Consider the following 19,573-nt stretch of genomic DNA (forward strand, 5'->3'; position numbering starts at 1 on the left):
TTAGTCCGTTAAACCATCTCATAGCAACAGGTCCCAAGCTAGAGGGAAAGACTTTACACATCAAGGTTTCGTTCTGAGAATGTACCGTCATCCTCTGATTAAAATGGCTCACGTGTTCGACTGGGTTTGTCCTGCCATTATAGATGGTGAAGGTGGGCTGAGTGAATCGCTGTGGGAGCCTTCCCTTCTCGATCCTACATGAGAAGAGTGACTTGGAGAGTTGGTGCAACGCTCAGCTCATAGCATCGTTTCCCAAGCCCCTGAAGGGAAACTTCTTATGCTTACGACCTGGAAGCTCATCCTTCTTGTAAGTGAAGGTTTCGCTAGGGGGAGTCTTGGACCTTGGACTGTAACTGCTTCCCTGGGACCCCTTAGAGGAAGGATTGGACGGAGGTGAAACCCGCCTTCATCTGACACGATGTAGCTTTTTCTTAAGGTGGTCAATCTCCCTCTGCATGGCCTCGGCATCATCCTCATGGGTGGCACTGCTTCCACCATGCGAATGGCTTGCATCAGGGTGTACTGTATTCACACTTCCCTCTTGATCCCTTCGACGTTCAAGACGCTTAAAATGATCTTCGTGCTAGGACCCCTGTGACTCTGCATGATGCGAGCCTAAGCCTACCATGATGTTCCAATTCCTTCAACACTAGATCCCCACAGATGGCGCCAATTGTAAGTGCATAATTTGTACCCGGTCCAATCACTCGACAGACCCAGGCCCAAAGAGTCTTATACAATGAAATTTGTAGAGTGTGGGTTTGAAATCTAAGTTAGGGATATTAGAGAGTTGATAAACAGGCTAGAATGCCGCAATCTATGCAAATAATAGATGAATATGACAAAAAACTCTCCTCGGACGTAAGCCGAGGACCACTGGTATTGCCTTTCTTTCTCTAAGCAAAAGATTACAATTGGTCTTCAAGTTTTTCCTCCCTCCTCTCTTCATACCTCTCCTGTCCTCTTATATCCCTCTTCTTCTCTTCTTTCTCTCTCACGTGTAGCACAGATTTTCCTCCTAGATACTTGTCCCATTCACCACCTTCTTGAAGTCTTCAAATAATAGCTGGAAGGCTGAATATTACTGTTCAGAGGTCATTTCTCCATTAATGCGGCGAGGGAGGTAGATGCAGGGCCTTTAATGCGGTGGTAGCAGCTTTTTTCCTCAGATATTTCTCACACGTTCCTCCTTCTAACGTGTGCTTGGATCATGCCTCTACCCAACAGATCTTCCAGAATTCTGTCTCTAAATCCTTTAGCACGTCCCATGGCCTTTACTAGGCCCGTCCAAGGAGATACTCCTCATCGGACAATTCCTTTGCCCCTTGTAGCGCGAACTGGCCTGTGGACCTCGAAGACTCTAATTGAACAGACTTATACCAACAAACCAGGCCCAAGGCCCAATTGTGCATTTAAGCATTTTTACCCCCCACAAGAAGCATGTGCTAAGATTGTATTTAGACATGTGCTGATTGTATTAAGCATGTGCTGATATCCTTGGCAGTTAGGTAGTTAGTTAGTTGCTTGGTATTCATTAGTCAGTTACTTGGTAGTTAGAAGGCAAGGCATGGGAGTATAAGAGAGGATTGTAATGTGAAGCCAAGATTAATAGATAGTATGATGCATTCTTAGTTACTTAACCATTCATAATCTCCACCCTTTCTTGAGGAGGCCCGGTTGTCCTTGAAATCAACTAGAAAATTCATTTCTTAGTGTTAAATCATAGATAGCTTGAAGAGTCCTAACAATCTTTCATAGTATTGTTGATGTATACTTCATACTAATAAAAAACATAAGTGAAGAAAATTAATTCACCAAAAAAAAAAACATAAACTTAAAAAATCATGTGGAATGAATTAAGTTTTGTAATATAGATAGATTGTTCTTATTGGGATGAAATCTCACATGGCTGTAATTTTAGAATACTTAATAATTACCCAACAAATTAGATTAAAAAAATCATGTTTTTAAATCGCAACTCATTTGGTGTTTTGTAAAATTATTATTTATAAAGAATAACTGCATTTCGTATGAAACTTAATTTTAAACATTTGGATGAAATAACATTTATTTCATACGAATGTTATCAAGTGCCCAAATTGTAACACTTATTTTAAAGTTTAAAATAAGTGTTATTTGTTGTTTTTTCAAAATGCACATTTTAAAATAACTAATTCAAAAACCTTCTTGTTCGCCATGTTGTTGAAACAACATCATTTGATGTTGAATAGCACTCACATTAAACGAACCACATCAATTTTTATTTTTGGATAGAGAATAACATCAATTAATGTATCTAGAAGACTCAATTTTCTATTTTGATCATAACTTGTAAGGTTCTCATAATACTTCATGAGTACCATAAACGCATATTCCTTCCTTCTCACATAATAGTGGATCCTACTAATTAAATTCATAGTAAAATTCACAATTTATATGTAAGAGAGAAGAGTACGCATTTATAATACTCCCAAAGTATTCTATAATTTTTTTTTACTAGAAAGCATGTATGTTTTATGGAAAATGCTAGAGATACAAATTTTTTTTATAAACTACTAATATAACGAGTGGTTATTGGTAAATGAAAAAGTGATATTAGTGATAGGTCTAGATGAAAACTAGTAAAAAGTTGACATCAACAACAATTTGTAAAAATATTGTAAAATAGTTTGTACCTGTTACATTATTCATTTTTATATACTGGTGAATGTTAAAATTGCTTTATTAATTTGTGATCATTTATTAACCAAAAAAAAAAAACATTTTGAACTTCATCTCTCCCTCTCTCTCTCTCTCTCTCTGAGTTGGAGCTCAAGAAGAGCACGTAAAAGAGGAAATTAGTGATACCAAGCCAATAAAGTTGGATGTATAGAAAAAAAAAATCTTTCATCAAATAACATCCATGATTATGAAACTCCTCGTTGCCCTTTTATGATGTGTAAGTAGCAACTCTCTCATACGATAGTAAATTGACAACTCAATGAACAACTTTAACCTGATGAATTTAATCATGATTGGACGGGTTAGTGGCCATCACATTGCATTATCGTGTGACGGTCCACAAAGAAAAATGTCCACTTGAAATTTATATTCTCTCTTTTTCTCAGACCAATACTTATGATGATTGAGAAGTCGACAATCAGGGACGGAGCCAGACTTTCAACCAAAGGGGGGCAAAAGTTCGAAGGAAAAAAATCCTGAAATTCTAAACTAGCATATTTAGTGTTAACAGACAATAAAGTAAAATATACAAAATAGCCATTTTTTAAAACATTGCACTGTAATTATTTATCAAAAGGTCTCAATGTCTTTTAAATTTCAAAAGTTTTTAATTACTTATTTCGTACTAAAATCTCGGAAGTTTTTCTTGCATTCAAACTAGCATCTCTTCCTTTTCAAAAAAAGAAAAATCAAATATTATAATTGATTAGACTAAGAGCATCCGCATCAGTGGGTGGAAACTCTTCTAAAATACAAAAACTCTCTCATTTTACACATTTTGGCCAAAAAAACACCCACATCAGTGGGTGTAAAGCTGTGTAAAGTTGCTCAATTATTTCCATGAGCTACAGTAACCGTGTATATATACATGGTTACTGTAGCCTTTCTATACATTATTTTAATAATTTCTAATTTCACTTCTTGTTTTTCATTGTTGTTATTGTTATATATATATATATGTGTGTGTGTGTGTACAAAACCACAAATCCACACCACAAATCCATTATCACCCATTTAAATAATACACTATTGTACTATATCATTAAATTAACCAATCAAGTGGCCGCACTTTACTATTTTTACTGTTAAAACAAAAGGCAATAACTTTACTTGCTGTAAAGTCAAAACATATGGAGATAGAGTCCGAGATGGGAGAGATATCAAATTTTGAGAATCTTTAGATTTAAGAGATAAAGAAACAAGAAACAAAGGAGAGAGAGTCAAAGATGGGAGAGATGAAATACCAAAGAAGGAGAGCAAGTTGACGCATACGGTATATCTAATCAGATATCTCCAATTAGTTTTGGTGGCCAGGGCACGGTAAGACTATGCCTGCTGTTGCTGGTGGCAGTGTGGCATCACAGTCTAGAGCAAAGGAGGCATGACTCATGAGACACAAATTTCAATTTAGGGTATTTTTGTGTGGTAAATTTGAAGAGTTCTTACAGACTGGATTTTTTTGTTTTTTTGTTTTTTTTGTCTTGTTTTTGAAAGGCTTAAAATATGAGTTGTTGATAAATTTTTGTTGTTGTTTGGGCTATTTAGATTCATTTTTGTGGTTGTTATTTGGGCTATTTTTTGAGTTTAGAGGGTCAAAGAAACTGGGGGGGGGGGGGGGGGGGAATTTTTTTTTTTATGGGCTCAAATTCTAAATAAACCTTAATTATACCTACTATTTTTTAAAAAATAAAAAATTGAGGGGGGCTATGGCCCCCTAAAGCCAATGAATGGCTCCGTCCCTGTCGACAATTGAATGCCAAACACGTTAACTTGCTCCTGGAAATGTATATAATTCAAAATTGACATGGATTATGAGTCAGCGAGAACAACCTACATGGATATAGTGAGTGAATTATACAAACAAAGGAAAATTTTCAAATAAATAAATGTTTAACTTTTTTAATTTATGATTCAATAATTAAGAGAGAAGGATTTGAATCCTAGAGGTTAGTTGTATTTATTGAAAACACTAAAAAATGTGAGTTAAATTATAAGACTCTTGACATAACTAATGACACATTAATTTGTAAGATTATATATAATAATAAAACTCTTATTATCCCTAACATCAGACTTTCAATTTTCAAAAAATATCTATGACAATTGGGAGTTGATCGTCAAAGGATGTCAAAAATATACATCTAACTACTGGATATATATATATATATATATATATATCCTTGGTGATTGGTATTTCCTGGGGTTTTTTTTTTTTTTCCCCCTGTTTTGTTGGTGGTTTCTGCCTTGTTGGGGTGTGTGTGTGATGGTGGGGTGGTGGTGGTGGTGAATTGGTGGTTGTGCCAGTGGTGGCTGGTCGGTGTTGTTGCGGTAGTGGTTGTTGGTGGCTGTTGTTGCGGCAGTTGTTGCGGTAGTGGTTGATGTGCCGTTGTTGTTGTTGTTGATGTTGTTGATGGTGTTGATGGTGATAACAAGGAGGATATATTATATTATTTTAATGAATAGAATTGAATTATAGAACATCTGATAAATGAGATATTATAAAATGATGTGGTAAATAATAAATTAGGCTTTTAGTATGTCAAAATGACATTTTTTTTTGCAACATATGCTGGATGCTCTTAGGAAGAAAACTTTGAACTTGGAAACATACTGCATTGACAGTAATTGTCATTGTCTCCAAAAAGTCAAAAAAGAGAAAGTGGTACCTTCTGTCATGGTACACGAAAATGTGGTAAGAGTAAGACCCGTATCAAAAACACATACTTCAACACTTGGTAAAGTTGGGGTATGTTATTTTTCTAAAAAATACTACTGCATAATTAAGCAAGTGATATTAGTACTTGGTACATTGTCAAATTTTGTTAAATTAACCAAACTAGTAAAACAAAGCCCAAGATATCTTCATATATTTTTTAAATTAGTACAAAGTTCTTTCAAACTGGTTTAAGGGAATCTTATCTAACCCATTTCGTGATGAATTATAAAATACCATTAACATGTATTAAATCACATAATTTATTAAATTATTTAAATATTTTACCTTAACATATAATTAAAAATATACATAAATAATCTTTTGCATTGTCACGTTGGAGAAAATATTCCTCAGTTTGTAAGAAAACTCTGAACTTGAAAACATACTGCATTGGCAGTATTTGTCATTATCTCCAAAAAGAAAAAAAAAAGAAAAAAAAAAGAAAAAGAAAAGTGAAAGTGGAACGTACCTTTTGTCATGGTACACGAACATGCGGTAAGAGTATAGTAATACTTGTATCATCAAAATTGGCACAATTTTGTGTCATAATTTGTTATATGGTGAGTTATAAATAGTAAAAATATGTCAATAAGTGATGTGAGTATACACTTTCACCAATTACAACTCATTATATAAAGAGTCGTGATACAAAATTATGGTAATTTGGATGATACTTGCATTACTCGGTAAGATTAAGACTAGTATAAAAAACACATACTTCTCGAATTATGAGCTTGAAATTAATTAGCATAAATTCTTTGGTCCCCCTTACAGTCGAATAAATGCGTCTAAGATTTGATCAGATTGCGTGGTCCTTTTTTAATTTTATAAATAAAATGTGCACTAACATATTTTTGTACCACAAAAATGCAACCATCTCAAAAAAAAAAAAAAAAAAAAAAAAGTTTCTTCGTAGTGCCACAAAGTTGCACGAAAATAAAACAAAGAACCTCAAGTAATTCTCATTTCAACTCGTTTTCTCGTAAACCAAATGGAGGAGAAAAGAATTCTGGGAAAAATAAAATACATATATTGCCATATTGCCTCTCTCTCTCTCTCTTTAGAAAAATAGTGTCGGCAAGGATGTAGAATATGTGACACTTAATTGTTGATGTCCCACTTGAATAACAAAGAGCAGCCCCTTCTTTCCTTGGTCAAGAACCAATCGACCTCATACTTGCATGTTTTTTTTAATGATCAATACCTTTCAATATATTGATTGGTATTTTATTTTGTGTATGGTACATGCATGAGATAGTAAGTCATTGAGGAAGGACCAGTACCGACTTGGACTACAAGATTGGTGGGACAATTTGGTTTTTGGTGGACTAGCACATATCTTAGTATAGTATAGATCTGGTTCAGTCTCTCTCTGGTTAGTGCATGCACAATTGGTGGACTTGCATTAGAAAGGGCCTCATATTAATTAAGGGTTTCCAATGAAGGTATTAAATTCATAACATATTAAGTAAGTTATAGGCAGCTTATGATGTATATATAAGAGTATGAGAGGTTGCCTCTTTGAAAAGATAATAAAAAATAATATATAAAAAAAAAAAAGAGGGGAACCTAAATAAATTGCACAGTCTAAATTGCTACGTTTAAGATATTTTCATAATAAATTCTACGTAGTTGTTACTAGTTCTAATTTGAATTTACTATCAAAATTACTTTTTTGTTGAACCAACTATTAAAATTTTTATTATGAATTACTGTGAAAATATTGTGGATATAATATTTATCTAAAAAAAATGTAAATTTGATCAAAGGATAAGTAATTTTGGAGATATACTCTCCAATATTTAAAAAAGAGAGGTTTTTTTTTTGGTTGTTGAAATAAATAAATATATTCTCTATTCTCATAGAAAGAGATAAATCTCTTTTTTTTAATAATAGAAAATATGGGCATATTGTTGTTTGATTTAGGAGAGGATATCTTATCATTAGATATATAAATCTCTAATGTTGTGAGAAGGTCTCATAAAACTATTAACATGTATATTTTTTTGTTGTAATTTAGAGCTCTCTGTTTATAATGTGAACCCAACAGTGGTGCTCTATTAGAAATCTGCCTCCAATTAACGACATAGTTTTCTTTTTTTAAAGTGACTTGAGTGTAGAAAAAAATTATAACCCTTCGGCCATGTTTCATGCGCTAGTCGACACCTCGTATTATTATTAGGCCGCACTCTCTAATTTAAGGATCGTTGACGCACTAATCACTATCAGTGGTATGTAAACTCTAGTGTAGAGCCCATCCGAGCCTAACTCCTCTTATTTCCACATCTAGAGCTAGTGTGTGTGCCGACTCAATCCGAGTGCATCAATTAAGAAAGAAAGTAATTAAAGAAATTATCTCTACTTGGTATTCCCAGTTTTGCTTCCATATATATATGTCTATAATCATTCAAAGTCTGGTGTTTAGTTTTATTAGATATACTGGAATGCATGTGGACACGTGTCTAAAATTAGATACGTGTCGGTATTTCAACATGTCCGGTGGAAGTAGACATTGGACACAAACTCATCCTATCATTCAAATACCATAAATAATTTTGACAACACTTTGAAGATTATATGATACTTTTGTAATTCTTATAAATTTTTAGGACTTAGGTTTTTTGTTGGTACGTTTATAAAAATATAGTTTGGAGTTGGGAAAATGTTCTTACAAATTCCAAAAACTATTCTCAAGCTGCAGGTTTCTAACTGTAATGATTCATCTTGGACCCTAAACAAGTAGTTAATATCGTTTTCTTATCCCATAATCATTCTAGTTATATAGGTTCATAATAAAGAGCTAGTTCATACACATTAGTTCAAGTGTCAAAGAATTAAGCCGAGAGGTGTAATGTTCACGCAGTAAACTTGGCAATGGGGTCAGTCAGACACTAATTAATAAGATTCCCACTATCCAGCATGCATCTATGCTAGAGAGCATCGTAATCCGAATGCTTAATTAAGGCTTATTATAGAGTCTAATTTTGTCCAAATCCCGCAAATCATGCTTCTAATTTGTCTCAAAACAACTAACCTACCTATATATACAACCATTAGGGCCTTTCTTAGATGGATGATGACGTCAAAAAACTACAAGATATGTTTTAAAGATATGTTTTTGATGTAACACCAATAATGGAATTTGAGAATGTTTTAACATGGTTTCTATACAAAGCCTAATTAGTGACCTAAAATTAATAAAAGAAGAAAAAGTGGAAGAAGGCAAAAACACATGAAGAGATTCTCTCTCTCTCTCATGAAGCTTCTTAGAGAGCAATATAAAAAAGCTTCTTAGCTTGGGATCATAATTTTTATGGGGTTGTCTAGTGGGTAGAAAGCTTAATGTCCCTCATGTGGACCATGTGGGGATGAACAATGCTATCATAACCTCATATTAAAATCCAACCCTATAATTGTAACATACTCCTCATTATTCATCAACACGTGGCCTGTTGTTAAACTTGCTTTATATCATATCTCTTTAGAAGCTTCATTTGTATCATATCACCCATCTTGGCTTGGAGCTAGTTTTCCAGGCTAATGAAAATTTGAGTTGATAATTATTAATTATCATCTAAAGGAAGGATTTCAGTGATAATTATTAATTTTTATTTGATAAAGGTAGCAAACATTGTGAATTAGGTGGGACAATTAAGGCATAATAGCATTAGATGCACAGTTACATCGAAATATACATGTATATTTGTCTGTAATCTATATATGTCCCATCTTCTAAAACTAGTTTATTCGTTTATTTGTTGAAAATTGGTTAGATAATTAAAAAAAAAAAGTTTTAAAAAGTAATTTAAAACCATAAAACACAAAGTATGGAATTCAAAACTAGCTAGATTACACAATTACCATTTTTAATTCTCTTAAATAACAACTCGTGCTCATCAAGTGCTTGGATTGTGATTGTGAGAACCAATTGTGGAAAATTAAACTGGCTTTGTCAGAATGATAAGAAAATGCTCTTCTTCTTGTGTCTATTTAGTGTGGGCCAAGATTTCACATGCGCATTGGAAGGAAATTGTAGCAAAACGTAAAAGAACGTAAAAGTGAGAGGAATGTATGTGCTGCAAAGTGGAAACTTTCCCAAATTTCTTTCTCTTTCTGTAGAATGTCGCATATACTTTCTCTGATTTCTGAGTATGTGGAAATAGAATCACAGATTAACGAGGGCCACATAGTGGTTCCTGTCTATTTCATTGTACTCACAATTTTTGCATTACAATCCAACACATGCCGGAAATCTAGATCACTAGATTGAATTTCTTGTTTATTTTTATGGGCCAAATGATCAAATCACTATTATTATCGGCAACCAAAAAATGATAGACTCTCTGAATCATCAACTCATTGATTCCCATTCTCACGATGTGTAGGGCCTATAATTTCATCTCATCCATTGGAGTTTTTGTTTAAACATCACATTCATGCTAGAGAATGTCGCAATTATAAATCTTGAAACACATACTATCTTGGAATTTCGAAGTGTGGATCAATTAGCAAGCCCGCTTTATCGTTCAGCAAGACGTGTATATAAATATAATTATATATTGTTAATCTCATGCATGAGTTAGTGCCCTACAAGGCTACAATGGTTTTGTGGCTTGCTATTTAAGTAGATATAAAATATTAAATTTGGAAACTCACATTTAATTGTCACAATCTGTTTACATCTTTTAAAACTTTGAAGAATTATTTAACAATCCGGTTGGCCGATCCAATCTAAAGTCTAAACTCATCTCAAATTTATTACACTTTATAGAAAATAGTTAGAGGGGAAATCTTGGCTACAGTTTTTGCTTTTTAAATTTCCAAATTTAATTTAATCTTTTGGTTGAATTGACTTAAATATTGTATCTTAGATTACCCTAATTTTTTCCTTTTGATAATTCATTCATGAGAAATGAGAAGAAGGGTTTAATCTTCTTTTTTTCTCCTAGTAAAAAGTAAGATGCAATGCCACTGAACTATGATATTATCATGTGGTTTATTAGTCATACCACATTCATATTTAATGTTACATGCAACAAATATATGCATTCATAACATATAATAATAAATTCAATATGAACATGTAATTGAATTTAATTGAAGAATATAAAAGTGTTGGTAGTAGGTAATCTATAATAAGAAAAGATGACAAAATAGGTAACTAAACCCAAAAAAACACCCACATCATATTAGTTATTTGGCTCATATGATGAGTTTTATGAATAGTGGCTCCTTATCATTAGGGAATGTTGTTCATTCCCTAAACCCATTGTTTTATTGTTTTCATGTCTTGGCAATTGTGAAAGTAAAATAAGTGTTTTAAAAAGTAAGAAGAATAAAAAATAAAAATAAAAAGAATGAAGAAATAATATTTAAATAAAATAGAATTTAAAATAAAAAATTTGAAGAGGATGAAACAAAAAAGTAATTAATTAAAATAGGAAAATTAGATTTTTATCTTACCATTCAATAAAACATTGTCACCTATGCAAGTGTGATGAGTAAAAAGATAAAAAGAAAAAGTGTATAGGTGACAATGTTTTATTGGTTCTTCTAAAAGGGAGAAAAATTTTAGTCAAATTGCCATTTATGCTCTAAAATAAGCATCCCAAGTTTTATCAAAAAATTAATGGTTGCCCTACAAATACTGGTTTAGGAAATATTTTTAGAAAATTTTAATGAGAAAGTTACATTTTTTTTAAAAATATTTTTCATAAAAGTAGTATAATTTTTTATATATAAATGAGTCTTAATAATGAGTACTCTAAAAACAATTGTTAATAAATTATTTTAGGAAATTTTTTACACTATTTTTATGAGAAATATAAAAAAACCGTTAAAATAATTAATTTTTTGAAAAATTATTATGTACTTTCGAAGTATCATAAATACGTATTTTCTCCTCTTACATGAATGATGGGTCCTACTATTTAAATTCATAGTGAGACCCATCATTCATGTAAGATGATAGAATATGCATTTATGGTACTACAAGAGTACCTAACAATTTCCCTAATTTTTTTCTCCTAAAAATTTGTTTCAAATAATTTCTAAATCAATACCTTTAAAGCTTCTTTTTTTTTTTAAATAGTCAATTAATAAATATTTTAACGAAGGTAATCTGACTCAATATAATTACCACAACTACACAAATATCCCATGAAACAGTCAAAACACACACACAAATTTAACCCTCTTAAACTGTACACACATTCACACTTGAACACCCCCCACTCTCTCATCTTTCCGACACACCAAAAAAAAAAAATTCTCTCTTTCCCATTTCTTCCCCCAAAGTCTTATCCTCAGAGACAGAAAGAGAAAAGAAAGTTTTTTTTTGGCTGAAAAGAAAGTTGTCAGATTCCAAAATATCCAGACATTAATTTCTTCCCTTACAACCTTCTCTTTTTCTCTCTAGATTCATAGATAACCCAGATACCCACCCGTGCGCTCCTTTTCTTTCCTCTCTTTCTCTCTCACCCATTAATGCTCTCTTATTGATAACTTCAACCCCTTCTTAAAAACACTTCCTATATATCCCACATGTGTTACCTACACCAATTTTCACTGTAAAAACTGAAACTTTTTCATGGCGGTCTTTCTGTACTCACTTCTCTTTGTGGTTTTCTCTACCACCCTTTTCTTCTTTCTTCGTTCCTCACGTTGCCGGAGGCTAAGATTGCCACCTGGGAATCTTGGGCTTCCCTTTATTGGTGAGACCCTGCAGCTTATTTCAGCTTACAAGACTGAGAACCCAGAACCCTTTATCGATGAGAGGGTGAACCGGTTCGGCCCCATATTCACAACCCATGTTTTTGGCGAACCAACAGTGTTCTCGGCTGACCCGGAAACGAACCGGTTCATTTTGCAAAACGAAGGGAAGCTTTTTGAGTGTAGCTACCCGGCCTCGATATCAAACTTGTTGGGGAGGCACTCTTTGTTGCTCATGAAAGGTGGTCTTCATAAGAGAATGCATTCTCTAACCATGAGCTTTGCTAACTCGTCCATTATTAAAGACCATCTTTTGGTTGATATAGACCGGTTGATACGGCTCAATTTGGATTCTTGGTCCGGCCGGGTTTTTCTCATGGAGGAGGCCAAGAAGGTACGTACAAAGAAATGGGTTTTTAGCTTTTCATGTGATTAGTATTTTGGAAGTACTTTTTTTTCCTTAAAAATTTGTTTTCAAATGTGTTTTTTTTTTTTTTTTGGGTGTAAAATAGTTGTACCGAGTTAAAATTGTAGTGGAATATTATTATAGGAAATTCCACCTTCATAATTCAAATCGGGTACAAGGTGCATATTATATTGTTTTTTGACAAACAGGTGCATATTATAGAAATTATTGAGAGGACATTTTTCAGAGTTAATTTGTGTATAAATGACGGGGTGTGTTATACACTTATACTACATGTTTAAACAATTGGAAGTGACTCAGATTCCATGTCTAGTGGGTGACAATACATACGTGCCAGTACTGCACGTTATAGCATGTAAAAAGTTTACGGCTAAAAGTCACTCTTTAGGTCATCATATGCGCATCTCTAAAATAATATGTTCCTCTCTCTCTCTCTTTTTCTCTATTTCTTTCTAAGTGTGATATGTTATGCTCTCGCTTTCACTTCTTCTTTGCTTTTTTTTTTTTTTTTTTTGGTTGTTGTTGTTGTTGTTTACTATGGGTTTTAACTCTAAAAGAAGTGGAAGGGATATTCAAACTGGAGAGACTTTTTTTTGCTTTATTAGTTTGTTTTTCAGGCTATATATAATATGCAAATAAGTAATATTTGTGTGTTTTATTTTAATGTAGATAACGTTTGAGTTAACGGTGAAGCAATTGATGAGCTTTGATCCTGGTGAATGGACTGAGTCACTAAGGAAGGAGTATGTACTTGTAATTGAAGGCTTCTTCACTGTTGCTTTGCCTCTCTTCTCCGGCACCTACCGCAGAGCCATCAAAGTACTATGTTTCTCCTAATTATGTGACACTTATTTATTTTATTTATTTATAAAAACCCTTTATTTGGTTTTCGAGGAAATTGATGAAAGAAAAAAAGCAAATTTTTTTTCTCCGATCTTCTTATTCTCTTTACACAAAAGACATACAGAATAAACAAAAGACATGGTGGATATTTGATTACAAAATATATGTAGACACAAACAACAATGGCTAGATAACATCACATTGAAAACATTATGTTTAAGAATTATGTTATTGAAGTAGAGAAAATTACCAAGAAAATAACAGGATCACATAAATTTCCACTCACTTCACTCTGGCCCACTTGAATGAGAGAGAGAGAGAGTCTATGATTCTTTTTGATGATTTATTCGACATCCAAGTCTAAAACGCAACAAATCTCTTTTAACATTTTTCACTAGGATGTGACTAATGTGTCATAAGTCATACAAGTAAAGGTTCATAAGTCATACAAGTAAAAGTTAAGAATGGTCACAGTAAAAATGATGTTGTACTGCTTATCACTTTTTATCACTTCAATAAGTTGTAAGAAATAAAGAAAAAATAAATCAAATTTAAGTATATGGGTTGTAAAAATAATCTAGAGGATTGAGTTTTGTTAATCATATATCTTAATAAGTTCTGTACAATCATTCTGTGTTGAAGGCTAGGACTAAGGTGGCAGAGGCATTGAGCTTGATAGTGAGGCAAAGAAGGAAAGGGAGTGAAGCAGGAGAGAGAAAGAACGACATGTTGGAAGCCCTATTAGCTGGGGATGATGGATTCTCAGACGAACAGATTGTAGATTTCTTGCTAGCTCTTCTTGTTGCAGGCTATGAAACCACCTCTACTATTATGACTCTTGCTGTTAAGTTTCTCACTGAGACACCTCTTGCTCTAGCTCAACTCAAGGTTTGTTCTTTTTCTTTCTCTCTCTCCCTCTCTCTCTCTCTCTCTCTCTGCCGCCACGTTTTTATTTTTTTCACTTTATCTTTCGGCGGTTTATTCTATGTTGCCAATAATTCACTATCCTCATGGGCCTATAATAAGCCCCCACAAAACAAAAAAAATGCATACATGCTTTGCTTCACTATGAACCTCATTTTCATTATCTAAATTCTCATCCATTCACTTTGGACGCGGTTACAAAGAGTTGAAACAAAATGAAAGGTAAGAATTAAAACGCGGTAAAGATAAAAAGAGCTACACCTACACAGGGTTCTTTCACTGTTTGTGCTTGACAAATCAAACTAGTACTTGAGCATGTCTTTATTACTTTTTGGGTTTATGACAACACCGCACGAGCTTGGCTAGTACGAAACGTTGATTTTAAAAAAAATTTGTTTGGTTAGTACGAAAGGTTGATTCTTTCCACTAATTACACTGCAATATGCATCTTATTATCTTGGTAAAAAAAGAAGGTAAAATGATGCTCTTGCCACTTAAGAGTTAGGAGTAGGTGCATTTAGGCATTTGGATGATTTCTCTTTAGCACATCATTGTGTGATTCAATATATATTAGTATTAATTAAATATTATCTTTTTACAAAGTAACTTATTACAACTTTAGTTAGAATTTTTTTAATCAAAGATTATTATACTTGTGAGTGAAAAGAAAACTGAAACTTCATTGTTAACAGTTCTTAAATTTTAAAATATTGCTCACTTTATTTCTTTTTTTTAGAACCCTACTATCCAAAACAATAATTAAGGCATAGTTTATTTAAAAAATAACTTAAGTAAAAATACAGGTATACAACAACTAAACATTAATCCTAAATTTCTTTATCTCGACCGACCTGACCTAACCCATGTTTCTTATTTGCTGTTTTTTTTCTGTTCTTTTTTTTTTGGAAGGGGGGGGGGGTGGGCATGAAAACTTCCATCAATGGTTGTTTGGCTGTTTGCTCCATTTTTAAATATGTAGTGATTAATAATCATTTCCAAAACATACAAAATCTAACATTCTTGCTTTTTGATAGGGCAAAATGTAACATTATGAGATGTGCTACTCTAATAATTTCATGATTAAAAAAAAAACCAAAATTTATGGAGCATTATGTGAGGTGTAAAGCAAAAGGAGATTAGTAGATTACCACCTCCAATCGAATGACATAATAAATAAGGAAATTAGATTATACTTTTTAAAATTTTTCTAGTAAAGTGTGTAAAATGTTGGGAAGTGTTACAACTACGTGGTCAAAAGTAGAGGAGTGGGCAAAGTACAAATGGTGAAGTCAAAGTAGTAGAAGAAACATTCGTCTAACCAACGGACAAAATGATAGCTTCCCAAGCTGCACGCCTCTCTCTCTCTCTCTCTCTCTCTCTCACACACCTTCAAGGCTTCAACTTCATCTTCATCTTCAAAGATGCGCTGTTTCAATACCCAGACCGTGTCAGTATCAAAGATCACACTTGTACCCTTTTGACCAAATGGGCCTTTTCACCTTTAAATAAATAAAAATACCCATCCCTCACGTGCAACTAGTAGGGGTATTTCTGTCATTAATTATCTCTCTGAGTCTTAAAAGCATACTGTTGGGTCTCCTAGTGGGTCATTGGAAAACGTTTGGTACTGATTTCGAGGACCTTTGAAAATCGGACGGTGTGAAATCAAAGGCAGATTTTGATGTCATGTAGTAGTCACTTTGTGCACCGCCCTTTAGTGTAGTGTAGCATTTTGATTCCTAGGATTTTGAATTGTCACCGTTGGATTATCAAAGGGCACATATGGTTAATGCTGGGCCTTTTTTTAACTCAAAGTGTTGAATGGGCTTTAAAGACACTGTAGCGTGTAATCAGAAATGGCTATGAGCCTTAGACTAGTAATCTAGTATCTACTATTTCAATCTCAATTTTTCTAGGGAGCATCACAGTTGACAGGCCCACAAAAATATATTAAATAAAGACTTGAATTCATTCCAAATGAGATTGTTCAAGGAAGTAAAAAGAAAAAGTTGGCATTGTGCTTATCCTAATAGAATTACTCTAGGACTAGTCCCATTAATTCATTGTACTATTATCTTACCAATTTTTTAGTTTAAAAAGATACAAAACTTTTTTTCAGTTAAGCAACATTAGACTTCGGGCAGGTCACTTATGTTAAGACTCGAAAGTTAATTTTTGTGAATTCCCACCAATGAAGGTATGTTGTAGCGGGACTTAAATCTAAGTGAGTTAGACGAAGTGTACGAACATTACCAACTGAACTATCCTAAGAGCACTTGCAGCAGTGGAGCTAAATAGCTATATAGCTATTTTAGCTCCACCAAAATACCAAAAAAAAGCATGCAGCAGTTGAGCTAAATCTATATGTTTTTAGTTCATTGCTACAGTGCACATCTATCTATAGATGTGCACTGTTCATGAGAGCTAAAAAAAAAATTAATTTTTTATTTTGTGTTCACATTACCTTTTTATTGTGGTGTTTTTATTGTAGTGAGATGTATTATTTTATTGTGGTAGATATATTATTTTATTGTGATGTTTATATTATTTTATTGTGTTGAAAGCTAAAATAGATCCACTGCTGCAGCATGTGTGTAGGTAAAATAGATAAAGTAACTTTTGGTAGAGCTAAATTGCTAAATTTTTAGCTTCACTGCTGTGGATGCTTAAAAGAAACAAAACTTTGCATAAGCCCTTTTGCTAATAAAGCTATAATATGTTGGGTATGAGCCTATCCTAGTAATCTTTCTGTTTAGTAGTGTAACTAGAACAATAGTTTTCAGTATTTAAATAACATTACACATTTTTTCATATATTTTTTCATTTACACGTAAAAGATACAGACAACATTACTAAAACAATATTACCAAACAAGTTCCTAGTATCTCACAAAAAAATATTAAATAAAGACTTGAATTCAATCCAAATGAAATGAGATTGTTCAAGGAAGTGAAAAGAAAAAGTTGGCCCTGTGCTTATCCTTTCAAATGCCGCATCACAGTTCACATGTGATTTACATCAATGAGTACATGCTTACGTAAATTTTCACAAAATATTTCAAAATTGTGAGTCTTTATTGAATAGGAGATTAAATTTTATAAAGACATGTTGTGAATTCTTTTGTTTACCCACCCCCATTCTCATATTACTAAAAGATTTTGAGGTTTTTATTTTATTTTATCTTATTTTATTTTTTTTGTCTTCTTAGCCTTGCTCATTTATATAACTGGTCTAATGGTCATGTTTATGGTATTTTTGACAGGAAGAGCACGACCAAATTAGAGCGAGGAAGAGTGAGACTGAGGCTCTTGAATGGAGCGATTATAAGTCTATGCCGTTCACTCAATGTGTAAGTACATCGTTTAATGAATCCCACAAACAATAAATAAAGATAGCAACAGTTTGATTTTAATTCGATTGCTGGGGTGCCCTTTTTTTTTAATTTTATTTTTCCTCTTTATGTTTTTTTTTAGGTTGTCTATGAAACTCTGCGGGTTGCAAACATAATTAGTGGGATATTCAGGCGAGCAATGACAGACATCAATATAAAGGGTAAGGAAATCCTTATCATGATTTCTCTTTTTCTTTTTTTTTATCAAGCTAGTGCTGCGTGGTGGGCACAATTGTGTAACATGGGGGGAACTAGCAAGCCCATGACTAAAAGTTAATATTAGGCTATTGGCTAAAGATGCCTTCAACTAGTGATAAGACATAAATCATCAATCAGTAATAAAGTTAATAATGGTGTGGGTTTCAGGCTTGTAGAGTTTTAGTTAATTCAATTCATAAAGTTTCTTTTCATCAAATAAGAGATGAAATTCGAATCTTGTTTACACAAAAAACTAATTAGTGTCTTAGCCTATTGATAAAAAGTATTTATCGTAGAGGAGGGTTGAAATTATATTGTATTATGGAATTAATTAGTAACGAGGGCCTTAAATATCAACTCATATCCAAGCAGGTTATACAATTCCTAAGGGATGGAAGGTTTTTGCATCATTTCGAGCCGTACATTTGGACCATGACCACTTCAAAGATGCTCGCACTTTTAATCCATGGAGGTGGCAGGTAACTCCCTCTACCCCTCACTCACAAACACGCATTTCTTGTTTGTACTTATTGCTAATTAATCATCAAATTTGAATAGAGCAATTCCGGAGCAACAAGCACAGGGAATGTGTTTACGCCATTTGGAGGAGGGCCAAGGTTGTGCCCTGGTTATGAACTTGCTAGAGTAATACTCTCTGTCTTCCTTCACCAACTTGTCACTCAATTCAGGTATAGCACATACAATATCGATGTCCAAATTATGCGTTAGTTTGCCAATGACTTTTAAGCCAAATAGCATTTTCTGATGTTTACAACAGAAACATGAGGGTTCGAATCAACCCTCGTCACCTTAAAATGTATATTTTTTTTTAAACGTGCACTAGGTTTTTTTGGGAACTAATTTGACCTAATGATTGTTGGTAGTTGGGTTCCGGCTGAGGATGATAAGTTGGTTTTCTTCCCGACAACCCGGACGCAGAAGCGGTACCCTATCAATGTGCAACGGCGGAATGTGACTAAGCTGTGTAAAGACTAAGAGCCAAGAAATGTTAAGGAGAAACCCAAAAAAAGAAAAAAAAAAAAATGAAGTCAATATATGTTCAAGACATTAGTACTAATAAAATCAAATTATTAGCTTAGTAGCATATATATGTGATATATATATATATATATATATATATATGTATGTATGTATGTATGTATATGTGGATTATTTTTGTCCAAATGTTTAGAGCAGCGGTATCAATATATTGTTCTGTTTCACTCCCTTATCATGTCGGGTTTGGTTTGATTTTTAGGAAGGTGGGCCTTCATATTATTTGAAAATTAAGAGCTGAGTTTAATCAAATTGATTTGCTCGTACAAAAAGTAATAAGATTCCAGCCCATGAAGCACTGAAACAAAATGTAACCAAAACCTGAAGGTGAGGAAAAGAGGAACCCACGAGTGACAATATGGGCGGTGCTAGTTTAGCTCAATCTTTAACGTTTTTTTTTTTAATAATTGAATAAAACATTTAAATAAAATATTTGAGGTTTGAACATGGCCTATAAACTGATTGATTGGTTTATTGGTTTGTTAATAAAGAACAATTATTATGGAGCCAACATTATATATTGGATTTTTTTTTTTTTTTTTTTAAATCTAAACATGGGAACAGGGGAATATTTTTAAAAAAATTT

The 19,573-nt window shown here is 33.1% G+C and overlaps 1 protein-coding gene across 1 annotated transcript; it reads left to right on the plus strand.

The window, feature by feature from the left end:
• Positions 1–11,658: 11,658 nt before the first annotated feature.
• LOC142641597 (3beta,22alpha-dihydroxysteroid 3-dehydrogenase) lies at positions 11,659–19,036 on the plus strand. The gene is made up of 8 exons (XM_075816048.1): positions 11,659–12,542; positions 13,245–13,394; positions 14,061–14,306; positions 17,605–17,691; positions 17,816–17,894; positions 18,304–18,410; positions 18,490–18,620; positions 18,816–19,036. Exons 1-8 carry the CDS (start codon positions 12,027–12,029, stop codon positions 18,925–18,927), a joined length of 1,428 nt encoding a protein of 475 aa, XP_075672163.1. The 5' UTR covers positions 11,659–12,026; the 3' UTR covers positions 18,928–19,036.
• Positions 19,037–19,573: the final 537 nt, after the last annotated feature.

Source organism: Castanea sativa, chromosome 6, assembly GCF_040712315.1.
Source record: "Castanea sativa cultivar Marrone di Chiusa Pesio chromosome 6, ASM4071231v1".
In the NCBI taxonomy this organism is placed as follows: Eukaryota; Viridiplantae; Streptophyta; class Magnoliopsida; order Fagales; family Fagaceae; genus Castanea; species Castanea sativa.

Excerpts from the sequence above, each read along its gene's own strand:
- LOC142641597 (XM_075816048.1), top strand. The coding sequence starts at position 12,027 with ATGGCGGTCTTTCTGTACTCACTTCTCTTTGTGGTTTTCTCTACCACC. Across the intron at positions 12,543-13,244 it reads TCATGGAGGAGGCCAAGAAG|ATAACGTTTGAGTTAACGGT; the intron begins GTACGTACAAAG and ends ATTTTAATGTAG. Across the intron at positions 17,895-18,303 it reads GACAGACATCAATATAAAGG|GTTATACAATTCCTAAGGGA; the intron begins GTAAGGAAATCC and ends ATATCCAAGCAG.